Source organism: Ruditapes philippinarum, unplaced genomic scaffold (genome assembly GCF_026571515.1).
Source record: "Ruditapes philippinarum isolate M1 unplaced genomic scaffold, ASM2657151v2 ctg2488_1_1_1_1, whole genome shotgun sequence".
NCBI lineage: Eukaryota > Metazoa > Mollusca > Bivalvia > Venerida > Veneridae > Ruditapes > Ruditapes philippinarum.
The window spans coordinates 32778-57539 of NW_026863672.1; the positions used below are offsets into that span (position 1 = coordinate 32778).

Below are 24762 nucleotides of genomic sequence, written 5' to 3' on the forward strand. Positions count from 1 at the left end.
AAATGTATTCAGCACCTTAATGATAATAAAACGATAGCCTTTTTATATTCATTCTTATCTTAACTGATTCATCACTGCATGTCATGCCAGAAACTTTACAGTTTATTATACATGGTGATCCAAATATATTATTAGCGATGTTACACAAGGACAGCATGGGTTTTGTTGAATTAATAGTAGACAAGTAGCCTTTGCAATGATCCACACATTTCATCATAACTCAAGCCATTTCGCGTACACATGCATCAAATCATGATAGTGTTTCCGAAATTTCATAAATATTTCTCAAGTAACTTTAAATTGACTGTTTTAAAATTACTGTACATTTTTATAATACCGATGAAAATAACGGGTGGGAAAAGCTAAGAGTAAGACTAGTCTGTAAAATAGTTCGGTTTGACCTAGATTTAACTTTTGTTAATGCTAGTGAACAAGTGTCATGATGTTGAAGACTTCTGGTATATCACTTATAAAACCGAGTCTGTAAGTGACAACTGTTTGTTTTATTTTCATTTCTCCCTCTCCTTTCCACAATGTTCTACATACAAAAGAACAAATAAAATTAAACAATTATGAAATGTCTGTGCAGTTCCATGAAAAATGATGTAACGTTTGCTTATGCCCTAAACGAGAAAACAACGGACGGAACTGAATAAAGGTGAATTTTGAAAGTGGGAAAGATGTTGTCAGTCCAACTCCTTTTAATTGGTTTGGACTTTAATCAATAAGTACTGCTTAATCATCTTAATTTGAGGTATTCAATCATTCAAACAGAGGACCATATAAAATGAGATAAACCGTAACATTACGAAATCAATCAAGAACGCCCAAAAAGACAAAATTGAAAATATTGCAGGCTCGGTTTCATTGAGCCTGTTCATGGATTGTACTGGAAAGTTACTGTCCATGCCCTCTAGCCACGGCTTAAAAATAATTCATGCCTACCTAATTTGAAAATAAAGTATGGGAACACAGATTAGATGTAGATTCACATTTCTGCATGAGGAATAAACTGTTTTATAACGGTGTTTATTTTACAAGTTCTCTTTATAGTCCATTCCTTTGATGATCTTAAAGGAGCCAACAATTTGTTCCAATTGCAGACGCAGTTTGTTTTTTGGTGTTTTTGCTGCCTGTTGCAATCCATGTATTACACATCTGTCTGAATTTCCGACTTGAATTTATATCTCGATTATGATTTCCTTACTGATTCTGAAGACAAACCGGACTGTATGAAATGATACGTGATGGTAAAGTTGCGTTATTACTGTGGACTAAACAATTTAGTTTTAAGTAGGAGATCCTCGCAGAATAAAATTGTTTTAAATAAACAAAATGATTACCTCTTCATCTATACTAGTTGAATTAAACATTGAATATGAAAAAAATATATGTATATGCGAATATAATATATAAGACAAAGTCGTCTTTTCACAATTATGCATCGCTCATATGAAAACAGCTTGCATATTTTTTTTTTATTTCTGAATTGAAGTAATTGCTTTTTTTCTAAAATGTGATACTTTATACACGTATTTGTCTATTTTTCTAAAAGATAAACTTTCCTGAGTTTTGTCTTCTTGTTTTCTTGTAAGATGATTACCAAATGAATGGTTTATACAGAATTTATTTAGCTCGATAGTGTAGGAAGCTATAAGCTTAAAGAGCCTTTCGAATCCGTTTCTGGACCCAACCAGAACTGAGTAATGAGTGTTAAGTTTCTTGCTCAAGGAAACAACGACTTGCCCATGACGGAGTTTAAACACGTGCGGCTAGCGACCATAAAATTATTAGTCCGACTCGTTTAATACCAAATAGTTGTTCCCCTTATTTCCAAGTGTTTAAAAAATAATTCATCCTCTATATTAAAACTTATCGGATAATTACCTATATTTTCTAAATGTACCTCCGCTTCTTGGACCTCAGAAGCATATTCTGATTTGACTTATTGGCGACCGCGCCGAAGCGCGGCGCCTTTTATGGAATGAAATCAGATTTTGTAAAAGGGCGACAGGAACTTCTTGAGCCTTTTATAGTTGTTCATAATAAAAGCCGATCATTCCGATCGGTATGAGGGTGCTTGATTATTAATTAGTCGCGATATGTACAATGAATAGCGAACTGGAGAATTTCGCAATGCAAACATTTTCAAATGAAATAACATTTTCCGTAAATAAATCGCGCTCTTCCGGGTATATTTATTTATTATTTTGTAGTACACAGTGGGTTGTTATGGTATGTTATTCCGAAAGCTGTAAATAGAATGATGAGTTGGTGACCTAAATATTCCGAAAATCTATTTATAGAGGGAAGTACTCCGATCGGTAATTCCCGGTCTCTCCCGGTCTATTTTGACCGGGATTTACTAGCGACCGGCGAATAGTACCACACGTTTATTGTCCGGTCATCGTTACAGAACGGAACTAATATTTTACAGATAAATAAGCTTTTTTCAAAATGAATGTTTGTCACTTAGTTTGGTTACAATAATTAATAAACACAGATCAACTCTCAAATTTATTGATTATTATTATACATAAACATAGAATTCGAAAAAAAAACCAACAACAAAAATCGCATGTTTTATTTTATCTATATGAGATAAAAACAATAAATATGTACAATAATTGAGAAAAAATGTACATTTTTATGGCATTAATATGACACTATCAACTTTGAAACATTTTTTTTAATTTGTTATTCGTGTTTAGTAAAGCTGCCGAGGAATTATTCAAAGTTACAAATCAGATTTTATGAATTATTCAATTGATTGATAATATAAAAAATGATAAAGAAAAATACAAATGTACATGTATATGGTTTAAGAATAAACAATACTATATTTTGAAAGATTAGCCATAATTTACTGACGTTTTCCAGTTAAGTTTTGACTTATAATCGTCGGTCAATATGACAATTGAATTCTTAAAAAGTATTAAAATCTGTATTAAAATAGCGCATAAAACACAAAAAAGAAAAGAAAACATTATTCATAAAATCTGTATTTTTTTATTAAAATAGGTATTACAATTATTGTATAATAAAACAATTATGCTCAACATGATCAACATGGTAATATAACAAGTGTCATATTGTTACTAAGTGTAAACAGATACCTTAAGAGGGGGTCATCGCTAATAGTGATAACATAATGGACAATTACACAAGTGTGGTGTTGATCATGCGTTACACATATGGATTATAAATGATTGTATACATGTATATCCGTTGCTATTAATTACCACGATTATAAAGAAATAACAAGTAATATTCTAATTTCTAGCATGCCAATCAAAGTTATAAATAATGAACAATGTCTTTCGTCCGTTCATTCATAAGTGATATACAATTCATGTAAAAACCAATGAACCATTTAAAAGTTTATAAGAATATCTTGTCATCATATATCTACTAGTTCATCTGCACCTGCTGCATTTCTTGCCAGACAAGTACAAGGGCTTACGACGATGTGTTGGCACAAATGTTTACCACATCAAGACGATATGTCGCGTCCTAGAACCATGCCCCTACCTTAAATGTCAAGGTCACAGTATCATTTTGAATGTTCACATAATAGCAATTAGAGTAAATAGGTACACATATTCGTGTCCGGTCTGTTACTTTTTCATGCATCGAATGATTTTAAAATAACTAGGCATAAATGTCAACCACATCAAAACAATGTGTTGCATTTGATAATCACGTTCCTACGTCAAAGGTCAAGGTGACACTACCATTTTTAACTTAACTTTATCACAATTAGAGTTTGTATGTACACACATTCGTGTCCGGGCTGTAACTTTGTCATGCATCGGAAGATTATAAAATAACTAGGCATAAATTACTACCACATCGAGACGACATGTCGCGACAAAGACCCATGTCCCTTCCATCAATGTCAAGGTCACACTTATAGTTTGAAGGTACGCATTCTCTTTAGAAGAGTTTGAAGATACACATCCATGTCCGGACTGTAACTGTCATGCATGGAAGGATTTTAAAATATCTTGGCACAAATGTCTACCACATCAAGATAATGTGTCGCTGCTAAGGCTCATGTCCGTCTGTACCAACTTACACAACAATAATGTCCATACTGTAACTTTGTCATGCATTGAGCGATTTTGAAATGATTTGACACAAATGTCACATCTACATTTTGTCGCGTCCAGGAACCACTCCCTTCTTCAAAGGTCAAGGTCACACTTATATTTTGAAGGTTCGTGATATCACAATTAGAGATTACAGGAACAATAATACAAAGAACAATATTAAGCAATTAGTTACGTTCATTCTCTTTTCTTTTCATAATACCTGCATGCTTAAGAAACCTTTTCAGGGGCATTCATCACTTGGGTGACAGCTTTTGTTGATATTTTTAAAAAATCGATCGAATTGTATTTATATCAATACGAGTACTTAAGGTGTATTAACGAGTTTTATCATTGTATGCAGACAAATTATATATAAAAAACGGATTCCTTAAAAGAACGCAAATGACAAAATCACGGTACATATCCGTATCGGTACCCTCTTTGCGAAATCTGCTGAAACGGTACCCTCTTTGCACATGCACATGCCACTCTCTGCTAAAAACAAACCAGCGATGGATAACAATACAGTAAAGTTTCAATGAAAATATGACATACTTAACGATTAACGCAAATAAAAGCATTTGTCGTGCATTGAGTATACCTATGCGTTAAAAAATGAGAGGGTACCTGTGATATAAAAATTCAAATGAAGACAGGTAGCCTGTGTCGCTGCAAAACTGAAAGTAGGGTATTTTAATGTATTTTACCATTATATTTGACAATGTACTGCCATTCGTCCGAAGATGATATGTAAATGAACGTATAAATTATGTATGATGCATATATAATCAAGCCACAGGTTCATTTCAGTCCGAAAAGTATGTCGAGGTGATGGGCGAAGCAAGACATGTCGATTTTTTGTAGCTTATTGTGAAGTTGCAGTACATGAAAAACGGGCACATGACAAATCAGCACATAGATAAAACTTTCCAGTGTTCCGTGGTATACATCTTGTCCACAATTTCCTTATTACAATTAATTTTTACTGGCTTGTTATCCATTGCTGGTTTGTTTTGGGCAGAGAATGGCCTGTGCATGTACAAAGAGGGTACCGTTTCAGCAGATTTCTCAAAGAGGGTACCGATATGGATATGCACCGTGAAAATTAGAAAATGTTGCAGGCTCGGTTTGATTGCGTCTGTTTATGGACGGTATTGGAAAGTGCAACTTACCGATAACACCCTTAGCACTGGCTTAAGCAGAATTCAACATTTAAACATTTGTTTTATGAAAGTTTTTTAAATTATCTTTTGAATAGATAAATAAAGAATCCCTAAAGAATGCCCAACACGGCAAAATTGAAAATGTTGCAGGCTCGGTTTGATTGAGCCTGTTCATGGACGGTACTGGAAAGTGCAAGTTACCGTCCACGCCCCCTAGTACCGGCTTAAGCAGAATTCAACATTTAAACATGAAATGGTAAAATTTTGAATTTAGAAACATCCGCAGATGTGTTCATACGACGGTTATCAAAGAACCTTCAATGTGACACTTCCGTGCCATTCCATGAAAAAGGGCGTATGTTCCCCAAGTAATAAAAAGCGTGTGCCCTAAACGAGAAAACAATGGGCGGAACTAAATAAAATAGAATTTTGAAAGGGGATCAGAGGTTATGAAGCCTGCTTATCACAGATAAGACGTCAAAAGACAAATTTAAAAAGCAGGCAACATATCCTAAGGGTGATTCAACATTATTCAAGTAGTAATATTGGAACCACCCAACTAGAAAATGCCAAAGAGTTGAAACTAAAAATACCACAAGCACAGCAATAATGTCGTGATGAACGATCTTCAAGGATCGAAAATATAACATCATTGATTAAAAATCATCAATCATCATTCAAAAATCATCATTCAAAAATCATAAATCATCATTGATTGAAAGCAAATACTGTCAAGTAAACAAAGAAAGTGTTTTACACGTTGCAAACCGCTCTCATCATCTCACGATCTACGAAAATTACCAAAAATAGGACGGTATATGAAAAAAATAGCCCTTACCTCGTAAGTAAGTCGGTACAAACAAAATATGGTGATAAGTACTGTAGAATCAGTCATAAAAAAGCATATAACTTGAATTTTGTAATATTTTTCCTTTTTAAATATTTACATTTTTCTTAAGTTAGCTTTTCTTCATTAATTTGATTTATCTGGATACTAGAAATTTTAAGATGAAACCTTTTAATACATTAGAAAGTATTTTTCTTTTGCTATTTTGAACATTAATACAACACCAATTTTTAATTTTGGGTCATTTTTCACAGTAAGAATAATGCAGGAAGCAAATGATCTGAAATGTTACACACAAGCTATTGGTTTTGGCCTCCATCAACTATTAATTATTAATCTTGCAAAAAAAAAATAATTACTCTCGTGGTATCAAAAAACCTCAATAAGCTCAACATAACACTTTATAAGTGTTGCATTTTATATACTAACTAGTTATAAGGGGACTGGTGGCCTAGTGGTTAAAGTGTCTGCGTCTCATTCCCGGGATCATGTGTTCAAGCTCTAAAATCGGGTCACGAACATGTTTTTTCTAGTGACACAAGCTGATGATTCAGAATCAGAGTAATTAAAGATGTTCAAACTTGAAAATGATGAATATAGGTTACAAGAATTTGTTTCCCAATCGAGATTAAATGTATATGTTTAAACCAACAACAAGCTTATGATTAAAATTCTGTACTCAATTGTTTTGTACAAACAACAACTGCTTAACGTTTATTACATCATATACACCAACATTAATCATGCACTGTTTATCCCAAGCATGATTTATAAATCTCTTAAACGTTTGAAACATCGTCAATCAAAATAAAATTAATACCAGTAAATTTCAGTAAATTTGACATTAACATTTCCCTTATATTATATATATCATACACGTATATAATGATAGAAAAATGCCTTTTCCGCGGGAAATTATATATAGTATGCATGTAAATATATATATAATGATAGAAATTGCCTTTTCCGTTCCTGAATGTCGTGTTATTATTACCCATCCCGTAATGAACGTAATTTTTTTAACATTGCAGAGAAAAAATCTTGATATATTAGAATCATTATGTAGTTAACTTTAAACTATGATATTACTTTAAATGACATAACCTTTATTTCTCAGAAATTATGTTGAAAAAAAAATCACTCTCGGCACATTGCTTGATATACATGTAATAGTAAGCAGTATATATCCATGAGAGATGGCAAACTATTACGGTAAGAGATAATTATGTTTTATTTTTTAATGATTTTGTTTTAAAGTGTTGAACTGCAGAAACTTCAAATTCTATGCAAAAAATTTTAAAATTAATAAAAATGTTATAATGCAAAAATCACAAATTATATGGCAAAATAAAATCAATACGTTCAAACAAAGCAAAATGATTTCTATAACGCTCTGATTATATTTTGAATTAAAGTAATAAAAGATATTTAGAAATTAAAGTAGATAATAATAGATATTTAAAACTTGAAAATGAAAGTTTACTCTTGTAATAAGAACGTAATGTATTCGTATGTATAAAATTCGAATTTGTTCATTTTTTATTTTCTATAGTGAAGACTGCTTTTCTGGTAATTATATTTACAAAGTCAATTGCTAGCACCTCAATATCAGCCGGTTGTTCCTATGAGCACATAAGCACGAAATTTTCGGACTGTATATGGAATGTAACAGCTCTTAACAGTTTCAATGAGGCCATCGAAGGATTCTTTCACAGTGACACACTGGTGACCGAGGACGATTTGCTATCAACATTAACATCAAAATGTGGGTGAGAGCTTCAATTGTTAACTTTTAATTCAAAAATGTTTAAATAACACATTAAACTGCAGTTTAGAGTAGTTTAAGAAAATGCTTATAACTAAAAGTATTAAAAAAATGTATGTCAAAGTGAAGCGCTTGAATGTATGACTTGTATGAGTGCGATAAGTTACCGGATAACGTAATAAATTATGAAAAATTTTATGCATAGCATATAGGAAGTTAGTTTTGAGAAACATCCTGGATTAAATAACCAGAGACATAAATAACTTTGTTATCTATGTCTCTGAAATAACGATGTTTGCATACATATGTTTTATTACAATTTTTACTTGTTTATTTTGAGACTTTGCTATTTTTAGTGATGAAAGTTACATGAAGAAGTATTCATTTTGTGCACAAAGATGTGTAGAAAATTGTCCACAATTGACGTATGTGGTAACACAGTACATCAAACAAGATGTGGCGGTGTTCTGTGAGAATGGAGAGCCATCAGAATGGCTTGCTACAGGTAAAATTTCAAGATGGTTTATTTATTGCAGCAAATCAAGACCCCCTTCCATCATACGTGCACTACCCCATCCACCAAAAAAAAAAATGGTTCTATTAAAATCAAGTCTAAATCAAACGAAAAACGTGTGTTGAATGGGTAACACACGTTGGAACAAGATGACTGCAGCATTAAACTTTATTGAATCCTTAAACGGTTTTCTTCTTAAAACAATCATAGAAATGTTACATTAAGATATTTGTTATATATAACGTAAAGAATTCCAAAATATTGACAAACTCCTTAATGTTTGCACAGACACTTGGGTGTGGAGCTCAAAATGCCTTTAATCCAAATAAAATGTATATTTGTCAATCACAGCACATGTATATACGGTATGCGCCATGTGTAGGCTGCAAAACATGTGCTCTGTGAACTTTTAATTTTTTCAATAAGAAATGCTTAAAAGATTCCCCTGAAATTTGTCATACGTGTTAATGAATGTGTATATTGATTGTATACATATACTTTTTGTAACGAATAAATTTGCAATTTTGTGGAAATTTGGAATGTATGAACATAATTACTGATATTTCAATTAAAATTCAGATATGTAGATCTTGCCTAAGGCGGATTTAGCTAATCAGTGTTTACCAGGGATTATCCAATATAATAGGAGTAGCCTACATAATATAAGGCAATTATCACCATCCAAACTTGATCCTTGTGTACTAGAAACATTGAAACAGCTAGACGTACTAAAGCAATATAGGGGTACTAGAGGGGGTCGTGTCATTGAAAGACGAATATGGGACACAAATGATGGAGTTCACCTTCATAATATTAGAACTTTACCTCAAAATGTATCAACAAGAATAACAAATTTTGAACATAGACATAATTCCAATATAAACAGTTTTAATCCTGAGAATTTGAGAAAGATCACATTTGAACCACTGTCTGTTTGTAAAAGGCAAACAATTCAAGACCAGTGAAAAATAAGAGTTTGGCCTTTTCTGATTACATCATATCCAATGATTTTGACATCATCGCTGTGCCAGAAACGTGGCTTGGTGGTCCTGGTGACACAGCGTGTATTGCCGAATAAGTACCTAGTGGCTACAAATTTGCCCATGTTCCTCGCATAGGTCGTGGCGGTGAAGTAGCGGTTATCTACAAGGCACCCCTTAAACTTACTAGCTATGCTTGCACCCAGTCGCAATACTAATGTTACCTCGTTTGAATATATGGACTGCAACATCACTGTAAAAAGCTTTTTTCTACGACTAGCTGTGGTATATAGGCCGCCTCCAAACAAACACAACGGCTTTAAGACTAGTACATTTCTTGGTGATAAATGGACGACATTTCTTGCAAACTTTACAACTGCTGAGAACGATATCATTGTGATGGGTGATGTTAATTTTCACCTGGACAATCTTTCAAACCATTACACCACAAAATTCAAAAGTGTCTTGGTAGCAGGCCACATAATAGATGTGCTCATTACCAGAGATACAGACTCAACGGTATCAAATGTAGAAATGATCCTGGACTCCCAGTCAATAATGGAAACACGTTTTTCGTGATCACTTTGCTGTTGTATTTTATGCTAGTGTATCAAAAATTTGATTCAAAATCACTAGTTCACCACCAGTACGAAAAACTGTGACTTACAGAAAATTGAAATCAATAGATGTTAATGAGTTTAAAACAGATATTTTGACATCAGATATTTTAAGTAGTGTTAAAGAAAGCTCCAATGTTGATGAACTAGTTGATGCTTACAACAACGGACTTTCTCTCATTCTTGTCAAACACACACCCCTTAAGTCCAAAAGCATTGTTCTGAGACCAATGAATCCGTGGTATTCCCAAGGACTACATGATGCTAAATATCTAAGGCGTCAGTTAGAGCGAAAGTGGCGCTTGACTGAAAATTGAGCACTTAATTTATAGAAACCAATGCGCTGTTGCGAATAAGCTTCTTAATATGTCAAAAGTCAAATACTACACTGAGAAAGTAGAGTCATGTGGTCGGGATATGAAAAACCTTACCAAAGAGACCGGCTTTTAATGGGTGCACACACAGATGTTGTGCTGCCGTCTGGAAAACCTGCAAACGTTCTAGCACAAGGCTTTAGTGACTTCATTGCGCATAAGGTGAAAGGCATACGTAACGGTATAGCCAGGGCCAAGTATCACCAACAAACAGACAATGTTATCCCTGAAGCACCTTTCAATGAGGAGCAATTTTCAAACTTTTCAGTAGTCTCTGATATGGTAATTTCAAAAATTATTCGCCATTCGCCAAACAAATCCTGTAAACTTGACCCCATTCCAACATGGCTGATGAAAGATTGTTTAAATGAACTACTACCATTGATCACAAAAATCTTGAACACTACACTTGAAAGGGCCTATGCACCACCCACTTTTATAAGTTCTAGAGTCAGACCTTTAATCAAAAAGTCAGGGTTGGATCAAGAGGTTATGAAAAACTACCGGCCTGTATTTAATTAACCGTTTGTCTCCAAAGTTCTCGAGAAAGTTGTCGATTCCCAACATGAAAGACACCTATCTGCACATAAACTTCATGAAGAGCGTCAGTCTGCTTATAGGCAGTTTCATTCAACAGGATCTGCTCTATTATGTGTACTAAATGACATTCTCCGCTCTCTTGTCCAGAATGAAGCTACTGTTCTAGTAATATTGGACTTATCTGCTGCTTTTGATACGATCGACCATAGTACACTCTTTTGCCGGCTCGAACAACACTTCGGAAAAGTAGGCAAACCTTTACAATGGAAGAAGTCATATCTGTGTGAGAGTCATCAAACTGTCTGCGTCAATGGTGAACTGTCAAAACCTGTACGTCCGTTTTTGGTCCGAAGAATTACATCAAGTACACCAAACCTCGGGGCGCGATCTGTCGGAAGCATAAACTCCAACATCATTTCTACGCTGACGATTTGCAATTGTACATGGCATTTAAACAAAAGGAATCCATTTCACGCAATGAGACCTTGCGACAGATTTAAGCATGCCTGAATGACATCATACTATGGATGAATAATAACATTCTGAAACTCAATGCGGACAAAACAGAAAGTCGGTGATTCTGTAATAAAAACCACCAACAACAGTTAGAAACCTTGGCGCCGTATTGGACTCTCACTTAGACATGGAACAACATGTGAACTCAGTTTCGCGATCATGCTTCATGAAAATACGACAAATAGGTCAAATTCGGAAATACTTGACTGTTGATTCAATCAGAACCTTGATAAACTCGTTAGTGACATAAAAATTGGATTACTGTAATTCGTTGCTTTATGGATCTCCAAAGTACGTTCTCAACAGCGCCAAAATGTTCAAAATACGACTGCTCGACACCGCGAAACTGCCATATAACCCCAGTTTTAAAAGAACTACACTGGCTTCCTGTGCTACAAACTCCTTACATATGTGTTTAAGGCGATTCATGAACAGACACCTACGTACAAACATGCTAGACATTTATAACCCATCCAGACAACTTAGGTCCCAGAATAATTGCTTAGCACTTGTTGTACTGCGTAGTAGGACTGTGACTTATGGTGATCGTGCATTTATGACGACAGCCCTTAAACTCTGGAATGCCCTACCTAGAACACTTAAAAGCTGTGAAACTCTAACAGTGTTCCAGAGAACACTTAAAACTCACTTATTTAAGATGTTTTATTTGGACTGATTATTTTTTCTGTTCTTACCTGAATATTATTATTTTTTATGTGGGTCTTTTTAACTTTTTTTAAACTACATTTTATTTGAATTTGTGACTTCAGCGATATTGATGTTGTTTTTTTTTCTCCTTTAAATATTGTATCATTTATTTGGTTATATTGTACAGTACTTTTGAACGTGTCAATGTGCATGAAAAAAGTGCTTAAGAAGTTTAGTATATATAATAATAATAATAATAATAATATAAATAATAATAATAATAATAATAATAATAATTTTATGCATTTTATTTGGATTTTAAAGGCGTTTTGATCTTTACACCCCAAGTGTCTGTGAATGTTTGCAGGTTACTAGTAATAAAGGTGAACAAATTGTCAGATTGTCTTAATGATAACAATGAATCGATTTACTGGACAATATTTCTAACATTTTATTATAAATCAATTATCAGTGTTACAGAGTACATATCGTTACAACAAGCAGTGTATTGACTATGGGGCGGGTGATAATCGTGTACTAGAAATAGTGCAACAATGTGTAGACGAGGCGGATTTTTTGAACCATTTTTCGGATCTCATAGTTAGCTATGCGGTGTCTACACTACAAAGGTTTTGTATATTCATTTATTGGAAGCATTTATTCATATTTATGATATTCAATTCCTATGGTGGCTGATTTGGAACGCTTGTGTGCGTTGGTCTTGGCGCCAACGAAAACGGGACAAAGCTCCAAACGGCGCGTTTTCGGACGTTCGTCTTGTCGCTAACGATGTACGCCAAACGGCGCCATGTCGTGTGGCGTGTTGTCGCGATGTCACATTGCCACTCGGTTCAAATCGAAGGATTGGCTAATAAGCCAAGCGACAGGGCAATATCGCCACAATGCGCCGCACGATTACGCGCCATTTGGCGTGCTTCGGTATAGACAGGACGACAGCGCGACAACGTGCCGTTTGGCTCTTTGTCGTGTTGTTGCTAGCGACAAGACTAAAAGGCGATAACGATAAAGGTTTCGTTGTTGCTGTCGACAAGTCCCAAATCAACCACCATCAATTCCTAATAAGTTAGTCTTATACAATTACTGACGCCATTTTCAGTACTAGTATTCGTTTTTCTATTGACTTTTGATCGCAAGAACGTATCTTAGTACAGTACTGTTAGACCTATTTATTATAAAGTCACTTAGTTTCAGTTTCTTATGAAGAACAGGATTTTTTTTTCATGAATCCACTGGAATATTGCTAAACCGATATTTTATGCCAGACTAATTTCCGACCAGAAAGGTTTTGTTTAGCCTTCGAAACAATCATTCACCACTGCAATGTCAGGTGAATACAGGAGTGTGAAGGAGCACAACAGTGTCCTGAAAGTCATTAACAATAGACGCATTTTTTTTTAAAGAAAGCAATCAAAAAATGGCTAAACTATGAATCTATTGTGTTTGAAATACTTTGTAAGACCTCCAGATACCTGAAAGGCACACATAGCAACGAAGAATTATTTATCATATACTGTTTTATCTTCTTAATACTCAGGATCCGCTTTGCGAACATGTTCTTTTACCAACTTTGCTACCTATATTTTGTTCTTAATCTTTCATTAGATCAAAAAGTTAACCTAATGTATCTTCACCAATGACGCACACTTGCGAAAAACATTATAGTGTATTTAAGACACTGTTAAAGCATTTCCACGCATTATTTGCAGTATTGCAGTATTTTAATGTGTGTTTTATCAATGTAAATGTCTACTCAGATATTTATTTTCAATCGTGATTTTATTGAGCAATAAGTGATGTTGACCCGTTGTAGAAATATTCATATTTGTATACTCCTCGTAAATACCTATTTTACACAATAGAAATCGTCTTTATTCACTACACATTTTTTTTATTATTATTTTATTTATTATTATTACTATTATTTTCACAGCGATATTTCTAACTGGTTTAGATGTATGCTAGATAATGCACCGTCATTTCCGGACTATGATGGCGACGGAATTTTAGATTGTGGCTCAACATGGCAAGACGTGGTTGTAATGCTGGCTCTCAGAATATCAGCCTTTAATCAACTTGGGATGACAATTAATCAAGAAATAATTGCCGAACTGAAGGTATATTTATTTTTGATCAATTTCAAAAACTAAATTCAAAGGTATTGTATCCTCCATATATATGGTGTAGGCTTGTAGTGAATGTGAACACCTTTTGTACATGTATGTAAATATACATGTATATTGAAACAATGACGATAGATGAATTTCAATCTTTGAATCCGATTTAATCAAGAATCTTGTGTTGTCATTTAGTTATGTGGATATTTTCATGATATATTTTGACATGAGATATTTAAACTAAAATAAATAAAGATAGAAAACAAAATACTATGCTGCACACAAATTCACTCAATGAGAAGTGTATTAAAACAATATGATACATGTTTGTTATCTTTATAAAAAATGTATTTCAGAACATTATTGTGTAAATGCATTTGTCTCTTTATCGTTTCAGGATATCAAAAATGGTTCATGAAAACAGACAACGACGCCAACCAAATAGATTTTGATATGCTGCTCATATTGTACATTGTACATAAAATAATTAAATACAAATTTAATGGTTAAAATTCTTTGTACAAAGTTATAAACCTGCCCACTTGTTCATACATTATTTGGGGTTGGTCGTGATATATCAGCTCAATCTCCTACGCAGTGATCTCCCCTTACAGCAGGATTAGATCTCTGCCATCACAACATTTTCGTCAAGATTTTTTACGATATGAATTTTTTCAATTTTTACATTTATTTAAAAAAGTAAACACGGTTTTGCTAATGTTTTAAGAAAATATAACAGACGTAGGTACAAAAAGTAAAAAAAAAAGAACAGAAAGAGAAAAATGACGTTTGATTTTCTATGTAACGGTCGATATTTACATTTGAATTTCGACGTTACGTCATGTGACTTTCATCATCATGTGACGTCTGTGAAGGCAGTGATTAGAATTCTGCCAAGGGAAGTAATCAGTGTGAGGAGTTTGATATCAGCTATGAACATCGTCATCACCACACGAAGGAAATTTGTTGCTCATTGGCTTGTATGGGATGTATAAGTGTTTTTTACTACAGATTTTAAGAAAGGCAGATTGTCTGAGTAGTGCAAACTGTATATTATTCGAGCCAATCTAGTTCCAATTATTTTGTTCCATTATAATTTTAAATATTTTATATGTGGGCTCAAACAATATATATTTTACTAGTCTGCCTTGTTGTCATTCCAGGGAATATGGTTTACATGGACAGTAATATTTAATTATCTTGACATTCCTATGTTTCGTGCCAAAATCTTAGCTCTAACCTTTATAATTTATATGATTTTTAATAAGGTAAACCCAAGATAGCCGGGGCTGGCATAATTTTGACCCCCACCGCCGGGCTATAATTTGAAATTTCTTCCAACAATGTTCCATGCCAAATACATGTATCTAAGCTGTCGGCTTTATGTCCTAAGATATGATTTTTTTAATTAACTATATAGATCTCAGGAAAACCCACGAGCCCCTTGGGTGGGCAAATTTTGACTCATGGACTATTATGTAGAGGATTTCTACACAATATCTCGTGCCAATTGTCTAAACTCTTGCCTTTATAGTTTTAGCGGAGTTGATTTTGAAAGATTACACTTTAATCGTATTAGAAAACCCCTAAGAACAACCATTGAGTTAAATCTTTTGTTTGTAATTAGTAAACGTATGCCTGAAGAAGTTACTTGCACGTCTAGACTTCAGTGGTACGATTTGGATGATCACGTGACTAAAATCGTACAATGAGCTCATAAAATGGCGGCCTGGACGCTCGGTAAACGTAGTAAAATTTAGTTAAGGATACAATTAACGTTAAATTGAAATGTAAAACTAGGTCGCACGGAACCCCTGTAAAAACCCATGTACTGTTCTGTTATTGGTTACTTTGTAGCTCTCTCTGTTTAGGCCTGAAAGTTGAATAAGTTGTCTTTGGTTGATGAGAACAATGGGGGAACACGTACTATAATGCGTTGTTTTTCAGTAAAAAGAAACGCATTTTGAGCAAAATAGGCAATGATATCTTGTATACAATTGTAAGTTTGCCTGTCATGAACAATTTCCATCCTTTGTAAAGTTGCATAACGAAGTTGTATGTTTTTTTTTAAAAAAAAACATGTGTCAAGTGATCATCCGCATTGTGCATAATCACTACTGTACTCATCATTGTTAAAAACAATCTACGAATGCTTACAAAGTAATGGGGACTAAAAACAAAATTGCTACATGTGATTTTGGAGATGTTTATTAAAATAGTGGCTGAATTATGACGAAAATTAAATCATAAAAGCTCACTATTGAGCTTTTTGTGTGTGGCTAATCTAAATAATACCTTGTCATCCCCCGAGTAGGGCCATTACTTGGACAACAATTTATTAAAATAGAACATACAAAATGGCAATTTGAAAATGTTGTAGACTCGGTTTGATTGAGTCTGGAAAGTGCAAGTTACCATCCACGCTTTCTAGCACCAGCTTCAGCAAAATTTCACATTTAAACCTAAAATAGGGAAATTTGGAATCTTGAAAAATTGTAAATGATTTTGCAAATGGTTACCATTGCACATAAATTTGGAAAAATGTTTTACAAAGAGCTATATGACAGACACTTTCTTGGTGTCAGAAACGTTGAATTATACAGTACACAACAGACACAGGGGAAAGGTGAGACTGAAAAACAAGAGCTTTCAATAGGACAGCATCCTAGACTACATTATGTTCTCTGTGCTTGATAGTAAAAAATAACAAGAGGGCCATGATGGCCCTGAAGTCGCTCACCTGTATATACCCCCCCCCCAGCAGGGCCAGTTTAACCCCAGGGCTTTTATTTGAACAAACTTGGTAAACACACTAGAAGGTCAAGGTTTAGCTTGTTGGGTTTTTTAAAAGAAGATTTTTTTAAGTTTTTTCTTTACACATATAGTTAAAAACAATGACTCCCCTGGAGCAGGGCCAGTTTTGAACCCAGGGCTTTTATTTGAACAATCTTTGTAGACACTTACTAGAAAATGTTTCATGCTTAATAATTATATAAACTCTAGCTATTCGGGTTTTTTTCAAAGAAGAATTTTTAAGTTTTTGCTATACACATATAAGGAAAATCAATGACCCCCCGGGGCGGGGTCAATTTTGAACCCAGGGCTCTTATTTGAACAAACTTGTTAGACATCCATTAGAACATGTTTCATGCTAAATATCTTAGCTCTAGCTCTTTGGGTTCTTTAAAAACAGATTCTTAAGTTTTTAATATATGCACATAGGGAAAATCAATGACCCCCTTGGGCGGGGCCAATTTTGACCCCAGGGCTTTTATTTGAAAAAAAAACTTTGTAGACACTAATAAGAAGATGTTTGATGCTAGATATGTAAGCTCTAGCTTTTTGGGTTCTTTAAAAGAACTAGAAGATTTTTTAAGTTTTTACTATATGCATTTGAACATGTTTCATGCAAAATATCTTAGCTCTAGCTCTTTGGGTTCTTTAAAAGAAGATTCTTAAGTTTTTAATATATGCACATAGGGAAAATCAATGATCCCCTGGGGCGGGCCAATTTTGACCCCAGAGCTTTTATTTGAACAAATTTGGTAGACACTCACTAGAAGATTTTTCATGCCAAATATCTAAGCTCTAGCTGTTTGGGTATTTTATAAGAAGATATTTAAAGTTTTTTTCTTTTGGTTGCCATGGCAACCAGAGTGCTGCATGAAATTAAATTCTTTGAACAATTTTTAAAGGTTACCACCAAAGAAACATTCCTGTGAAGTTTGGATGAAATTGGCTGAGTGATTTATGAGGATATGTCATTTAAAGTAAAAGTTTATGGACGGTGGACGGACGCCAGACAGACGCCGGACAGACGGACAAAAAGCGATCACAAAAGCTCACCATATGTGAAAGGTGAGCTCAAAAGCCGAGATAATATTCTCCCAAAAGTTGATCTCAATAAACCTAATGAAACATGTGTAATTTTTATTGTTTTATCATTCAAAATTGTTTAACATGATCTGTAAAAATTATAAAATCGAAGACATTCAGTTTTCATACATTTACAATATTTATACATGAACAGCACATTCATGCCTATGATAAGTGAAAATATTAAAGATATAATTATGAATTAATGATACATGACATATTTACAAATGGCAATAAAGTTATAATTACCAACCAACTTACTAATTAAGCTTTAAAATTATTTTGAAGGTATTTTTTTTTTCAGCATTTGACACTTCAAGCATAAGTACAGCATTGTTACAAATTCTTGCAGGTACATAAACTCTAATAGCAGCTGACCTCCAGGTACATTTTTGTAATTTCAAAAAGTTCTCTAAATACAAGTAGTATAGTGCACAAATGAGCTGTTTATAAGCTACAAATGTAGCATTACACACCACTTACCTGCTGTACACCTACCACATTTCTATAGAAAATCACCTATCATCAGGTTTATATTTTACCTTCTTTGAAGTTGTTCAATAAAAATTACTCTGAACTGCATATTGTCCTATACATTCAACATGCTTAGAGATACTTATCATGTGTTAGTGCAGAACTATTATTTCAAAGAAAACTGAAGGGGTCTTTTTTTTAAAAAATTAAAGAAGAATAACATAATATTTTTGCAAATGAGGAAGAAAATATCTAATGTAAATTTAATCTTATGGGTAAACTGCACAATTTCAAAGAAATGTCCTGGCTGGAAGCCACCCTTAAATAGCTAGTGATATAGATAGGAGCAAAGCCCTTCTCTGTCTTATTACAGTAAAATGCATGGTTGTACATGTATATCAAAACTTAGTAGTTTTATAGAATCACAATGGTATGAGTGATTTATTACACAATAAATTGTGCATCATTACTATTTCAGAATTTCTTCATTGATTTTCAGAACAAACTTAAAAAGAATGCAATAGAAATGTGAATCCTTTAACAAGCACACTTTCATACTTTAAATTGTTGTCATTTAAGTTATTGCAATCTGCTGTTAACTCAAGTCCTCAATCATTTTACTCTAGTTCAGAGTTTATGTTCAAACAAGGCTCTTAAAAATAACTTTATTAAAAATATACCAATACTTTCTGTTAAGTATGCAATTACTTCAAAAGTCATTTCTCATATATTCATCACAAGTTAACACAACAAACATCACTTTTTCATATTTCAGTCAGATGTTTGATGGTTGAACATTCACCACTTATTGTACCAATAGTTTGTCTGCCCCTGCAGGTGAATAAACGTATCACAACTAACAACGTCCTGATATATAAATTCTCCTCAAATATCACCTTCTTGTCTCTCTCTTACTGCTTCCTGAAAAAAAAACACAACATTTACACTGTCATAAAATAGAAGATGCTGAATGAGTATAGGTTCAATCCTGAATTTAATTAACACGCTGTTTAATTGTATTTATTTAAGCTTGATTGTGAAACAAGACTTGCAACTTGTATTAATCACTTTAAAGTCTGCTTCCTGGAACCAACCAGTACTGGTATATTGTGACCCAATTAGGGCTAGAACTACTGATCCTGGATTGAAACCACTAGGTCACCACTCCTTTCAAATGAACAGGTTGAATAAAATAATTATATGAGCTTGTGGGAAGCATAAAATTACTTTAGACTCGAATGATATTACGAGTATTATCTTAGTAAAATCAAAGTCAACTAGTTTTAATAATAAAGTAAGGCATGAACATTCACTAACAAAATTCAGTGAAACAAAATCAATTTTTCATTGACACACCTTAAATATAAACCCTGCGTTAACAATTGAATCCGTTTTACGCATGTTTGCATAATGGAAATCACACTGTGTTGCATTATTATTACAACATCAGCATTCTAAATAGGCATTCTTACCTCAAGGTCTGACCTTTAAAATTAAGTGATGTATTACTTTATTGTAGATTTTATAATATCAATATTTTACAAGTACTTCATTTGGCTGTCTAAACATGGTTAACATGCTCTTAAACCATTACCTTAACATTATAAAACTGATATTTTCCCTTTTTACAGAAGGAAACATTTATTCGTTCCTGAGGCATAATGTGCCTTTTAATGATTTCAATGTGCCAAAATCTCTAATATTATTATGAATGCATTACCCCAAAATTTTCCTCATTAGAGCCACTTGAGATAAGTCTGTGACTGGATTTGTGAGACTGTGGCTGAAATCTGCATTTGGTCTGTATCCTTTTAACACTCCCCTTGTTTTCTAAGGGTGGGAGTTCTTGTGCCAGTAGTAATATGAGGGTCTTTACGAGTCCCCTATAATAAAATATCTTTCAATAATTAAAATTTAAAATGCAACGTTTAAAAATTTGTAAATGTTCTTTGGTTGACTTTATACAGTATAACATAACAAAGATTTTGAACAAAATTAATAATTCTCACTAACAGGATAGAAAAAATCCGAAAATGTTACTAAAAATGGGGTTTTAAAAATTTATCTCACATGGGCTTACTCACACTCAGAGCAACACTTCTGACGTTTTCCTCACTACGGCGATTCACTACTATTTTAAAACAAATAAAACGTCAAAGTTCAAAATGTATTAAAAATATGTGAGCTAATCTACTAAAATGTCCATGGAATCAAAATAGATTGATATTAACTTTCACACTGCAACGAATCCTACTCAACCTAGGGCCGCCCTTTCCAATATCGATTTGTTACTAAAAATAGCACACTTTAAAATATCGCAAAATTCTTCGTAAAATCGGATATGATGCTCTTCATGTAGAACATCCATGTTTTCTGTTATGATAAATATGCTTCTTGATGACGAATCTCATTTTGATATATTTTAATTGAATATTCGGCCAAAATAACCGTAAAAGTAGAAAAATCTTTGCAAACGGTAAACGCTTTTTGGCAACCATTTAAGTATGGACTGAATAGCTTATAAACACTTATATTATGACACTTTCCGACTTTAATATTGATGTGTTTTATCAAGATAACCTTGCTTTTTTATAAGGGATCTCATATATGAATTTATTTTCATTGAATTTTTTCACACATAAACATGGTCAGTAGAATATTTTGCGGACGGACGTCAGGCGCCTAAGCCCCGCCCCGCTTTTCAAAACTAGGGCGTAGCAAGTAGATCTAGATTCTGTGTCCAGGTGAGTGAGAAAAATAATCAATCATTAGGTTAGATAGAGAATAGAGAAATCCCAACCCTCGGGCAATCGGTTCCATCGGAAACTCGCCAAGGCTCGTTCCCGATAGAACCGATCACCCTCGGGTTGGGATTTCCCTATCCTCTATCTAACCCAATGATAGATTCTATTATTATTTAGGTGTTACAAAAATTTATTTGTTACATCAAAACAGGTATATGTATATCTGCTGGAGATAAAGATTAACTTAACAAATGGCAAACTTGGCAAGTAAATCAATAATGCCTTGTTATTAAATTTGTTCAGTTTAATGAATTTTACACTTAAAATTGTAATTTGTTATTACTTTGTACATGCTTTGTTGTGTTGGACTAACTTACGTGCAAATCATGTTCCCTAATGTATGGTCTTCTTTATTTATGGTGAATATTGCTGCATTTGGTACTTTAGTGTCCTTCTCAATCTGGATCCTGTAATTCATTTAAATCAATTTATTCAGTGCTTTACAAGACGAAAATATTTCATATAAAGTTTTAATGTCAGAATAATTGCCCATACTTCCTCATTGGACAGTTAAATAAAATTATTCTATTTAAAAAACTCTTATCAACCACTGAATAGAATAGTTAAATTTCCAATCATCCAATGAATCTGAGGATTAAATGAATGAAAAGAATCTCTGTCTAGAATGGCATCTTCAAACATTTAAGCACCACAAAAATTTTAGAGTTTGTTATTCAATATTTTCATTTTGTTACTTACAATTGGGATCTTTTTCTGTGGATTGGGAAAATAATATACGATTTTCAATTGGGAATATGACTGAATATTGGCTATAAAATACTAGATGCAACACTGCTTATCAGTTGTGTAGAGCTATTTTTAGCGCTGTCAAATGAGGGACAGTAGTGAATAACCTCCCCCGAGTACTCCCTATAAATAGATAGGTCCTAAGCTATTGGATTACTCGGACTTAATCACCTATTTCTTTGTAGCAAACTGAATTAATTAGGACTAATTATGATCATTTGTAATATTCAGATTAGATATTGCGATAGGATGTAGAATCTGTTGACATAAATTAAACATTTTTTCCTTAAGGTTTACATATTTGTTGATGCGTGTGTAAATAATTGATTAAGACATATCAACCTGTCTTATACAAGAGCCATGTCTACATGGCCATCCCCCGCCGAATGTGTTTGCTCATTGGAAGAATGTATATGTAGTAGAGCGGAAAAATTCCATTTTAAGAGGTCTTTTGGTAATGAAAACTGATGGCTATAGTGATTACAGATTTGAAACCTATGTGAATACTGATGGCTGAAAATAACAAAGGGCAATTACTGAAAATAATGCAGGGTAGGTCATCATTCTTGTGTGCTGCATCCCTCCTCAGTAAAATCTATCCACCTATGAAGTTTCAAGTTGATACCTCAAATACTTTTTGAGAAAAAATTGAATTGAAAATTAAGTATGAAAAAGAACAAGGGCAATAACTCAAAAATTATAAAAGGTAGAGTTTCATTCTTGTGCAGTGCACACCTCCTGAGTGAGATCTATGCACCTATAAAGTTTCATTTTGATATCTCAAAGGCTTTTTGAGTTATGCTCTGGACAAAAATTAATTTTGAAAAATAACAAAGGGCAATAACTCAAAAATAATGCAGGGTAGAGTTATCGTTCTTAAGCATTGCTCTCCTCCTCAATGAGATCCATCCACCTATGAAGTTTCAAGTTGATACCTCAAATACTTTTTGAGATAAGCTCTGGACAAAATAGCATGAAAAAAAACAAAGGGCAATACCTCAAAAATTGTTAGGGAAGAGTTATCATTCTTGCGCACAACATTCCTCCTCAATAAGATCTATCCACCTATGACATTTCATGTTGATATCTCAAACACTTTTTGAGTTATGCTTCACTCAGGTGAAAAATTAGGTATGAAAAATAACAAAGGGCAATAACTCAAAAATTATGAAAGATAGAGTTATCATTCTTGTGCACTGCACACCTCCTGAGTGAGATCTATGCACCTATGAAGTTTCATGTTAATATCTCATAGGCTTTTGGAGTTATGCTCTGGACAAAAATCAATTTTGAAAAATAACAAAGGGCAATAACTCAAAAATCATGCAAGGTAGAGTTATCATTCTTGTGCACTACACTCCTCCTCAATGAGGTCTATCCACCTATGAAGTTTCAAGTTGATAACTCAAATACTTTTAGAGGTATGCTCCGGACAAAAATGTTGGACGGAAGGACGGACTGACGGAAGGTCGGACGGACGGAGACTATTTCTATATCCTCCACCGAAAATTTTTCGACGGGGGATAATAAAACTCAACGATAAAAGCAAAGGATTCCAAATATTTGGACCTACTTATATTATGGTTAACCTCGGCTTTTATCAAGGGAAGATAATCCACTACTGTCCCCCATTGCAGTGTGATTTGAACATATGTAGGATTTGATAGGTAACTAGGGGTGGATTTAAGGTAATTATTATTGCATAGATGAAAATCCCATGTGGCAAATTGACTCTTGAGCAGATTTTATCAGGTATCAAATTTGTGCATTCCCCGATATTCATGAGTCAAAACCCAGATCCCCGTGTCAATCGAGAGCCCTGATTTAAATAATAAAAGCTTGAAAACAATCATTTAAGTTATTACTGTTGAAAACATATTAATCTTGTATAAAATTAATAAAAAAGGCTTTAAAACATCATCTTCTGATATGATAGTTAACAAACTACTTTCACATATCTGTATACCTTCATGTACAACTAGGATTTAGATAAACAGAAAAAATTATTAATTTAGACTTTAGTTTTAAAGCTTTCTGGAAGATAATTTTGCAGTAAGCATTTTGATTTTGCATTTCCTAGAAGTAAAATATAAAAGTCTATAGGAGTACATCTGTATTATGACTTTCATCTTCATTGTTAAAACATTTCCCATCATTGATCTCACATGCATTACGAGTGTATTTGAGGACGAAAGAAAATTTCAATCAATTTGCTTCAATTACACAACCAACAAGCGTTTGGTTTGACTCGTATGGTGCTCAAAATAAAACAATTGTTCTTGAATTTATTTTGATATTGATTACATACTTTTTCTCTCCTTCAAAGAGAAGAAATGACTCAAATGTTGGAGGAGCATTCATTTTCGAGTTCTATCGTTGTTGTTGTTGTTGTTGTTGTGACACTTCCGGTTTAAAGGATAAGTATAGTGCTCTGTCGAATCCTTTCAACAGCTCAACAGAATTTCGATTCCATCACTAGTTGAAAGGCTGCCGAAATAAAGCCTCTTTTGAAAATTAAATTCGTTTATAAGAAATGAGGAAAGTTATAAAGTATTAATTTTTATAACATACACATTGATGCATGTATTTAAAAATAGTTTTGAATAGTTTATATCAACTTTTCATCACTTCTAAGGGAACAAACCGATATACTTGTTCCTATATGGTA

At 33.5% G+C, this 24762-nt stretch overlaps 2 protein-coding genes across 2 annotated transcripts; one reads left to right on the plus strand and one right to left on the minus strand.

Moving 5' to 3' along the window:
* Positions 1-7193: 7193 nt before the first annotated feature.
* Positions 7194-14695, plus strand: LOC132722936 (uncharacterized). The gene is made up of 6 exons (XM_060707558.1): positions 7194-7316; positions 7657-7873; positions 8226-8374; positions 12531-12687; positions 14010-14193; positions 14591-14695. Exons 1-6 carry the CDS (start codon positions 7301-7303, stop codon positions 14609-14611), a joined length of 744 nt encoding a protein of 247 aa, XP_060563541.1. The 5' UTR covers positions 7194-7300; the 3' UTR covers positions 14612-14695.
* Positions 14696-21660: 6965 nt separating this feature from the next.
* LOC132722938 (DNA-directed RNA polymerase II subunit RPB11-a-like) lies at positions 21661-24492 on the minus strand. The gene is made up of 2 exons (XM_060707560.1): positions 24403-24492; positions 21661-21754 (listed from the first exon to the last, which is right to left on the minus strand). Exons 1-2 carry the CDS (start codon positions 24453-24455, stop codon positions 21661-21663), a joined length of 147 nt encoding a protein of 48 aa, XP_060563543.1. The 5' UTR covers positions 24456-24492.
* Between the last annotated feature and the right edge of the window lie 270 nt (positions 24493-24762).

Coding starts and splice junctions, on each gene's coding strand:
- LOC132722936 (XM_060707558.1), top strand. Junction 7,874..8,225: donor ACATTAACATCAAAATGTGG/GTGAGAGCTTCA, acceptor TGCTATTTTTAG/TGATGAAAGTTACATGAAGA. Junction 12,688..14,009: donor GCGGTGTCTACACTACAAAG/GTTTTGTATATT, acceptor TTATTTTCACAG/CGATATTTCTAACTGGTTTA.
- LOC132722938 (XM_060707560.1), bottom strand. CDS start 24,455: ATGAATGCTCCTCCAACATTTGAGTCATTTCTTCTCTTTGAAGGAGAG. Junction 21,755..24,402: donor CTCTTTGAAGGAGAGAAAAA/GTATGTAATCAA, acceptor AATGAATTACAG/GATCCAGATTGAGAAGGACA.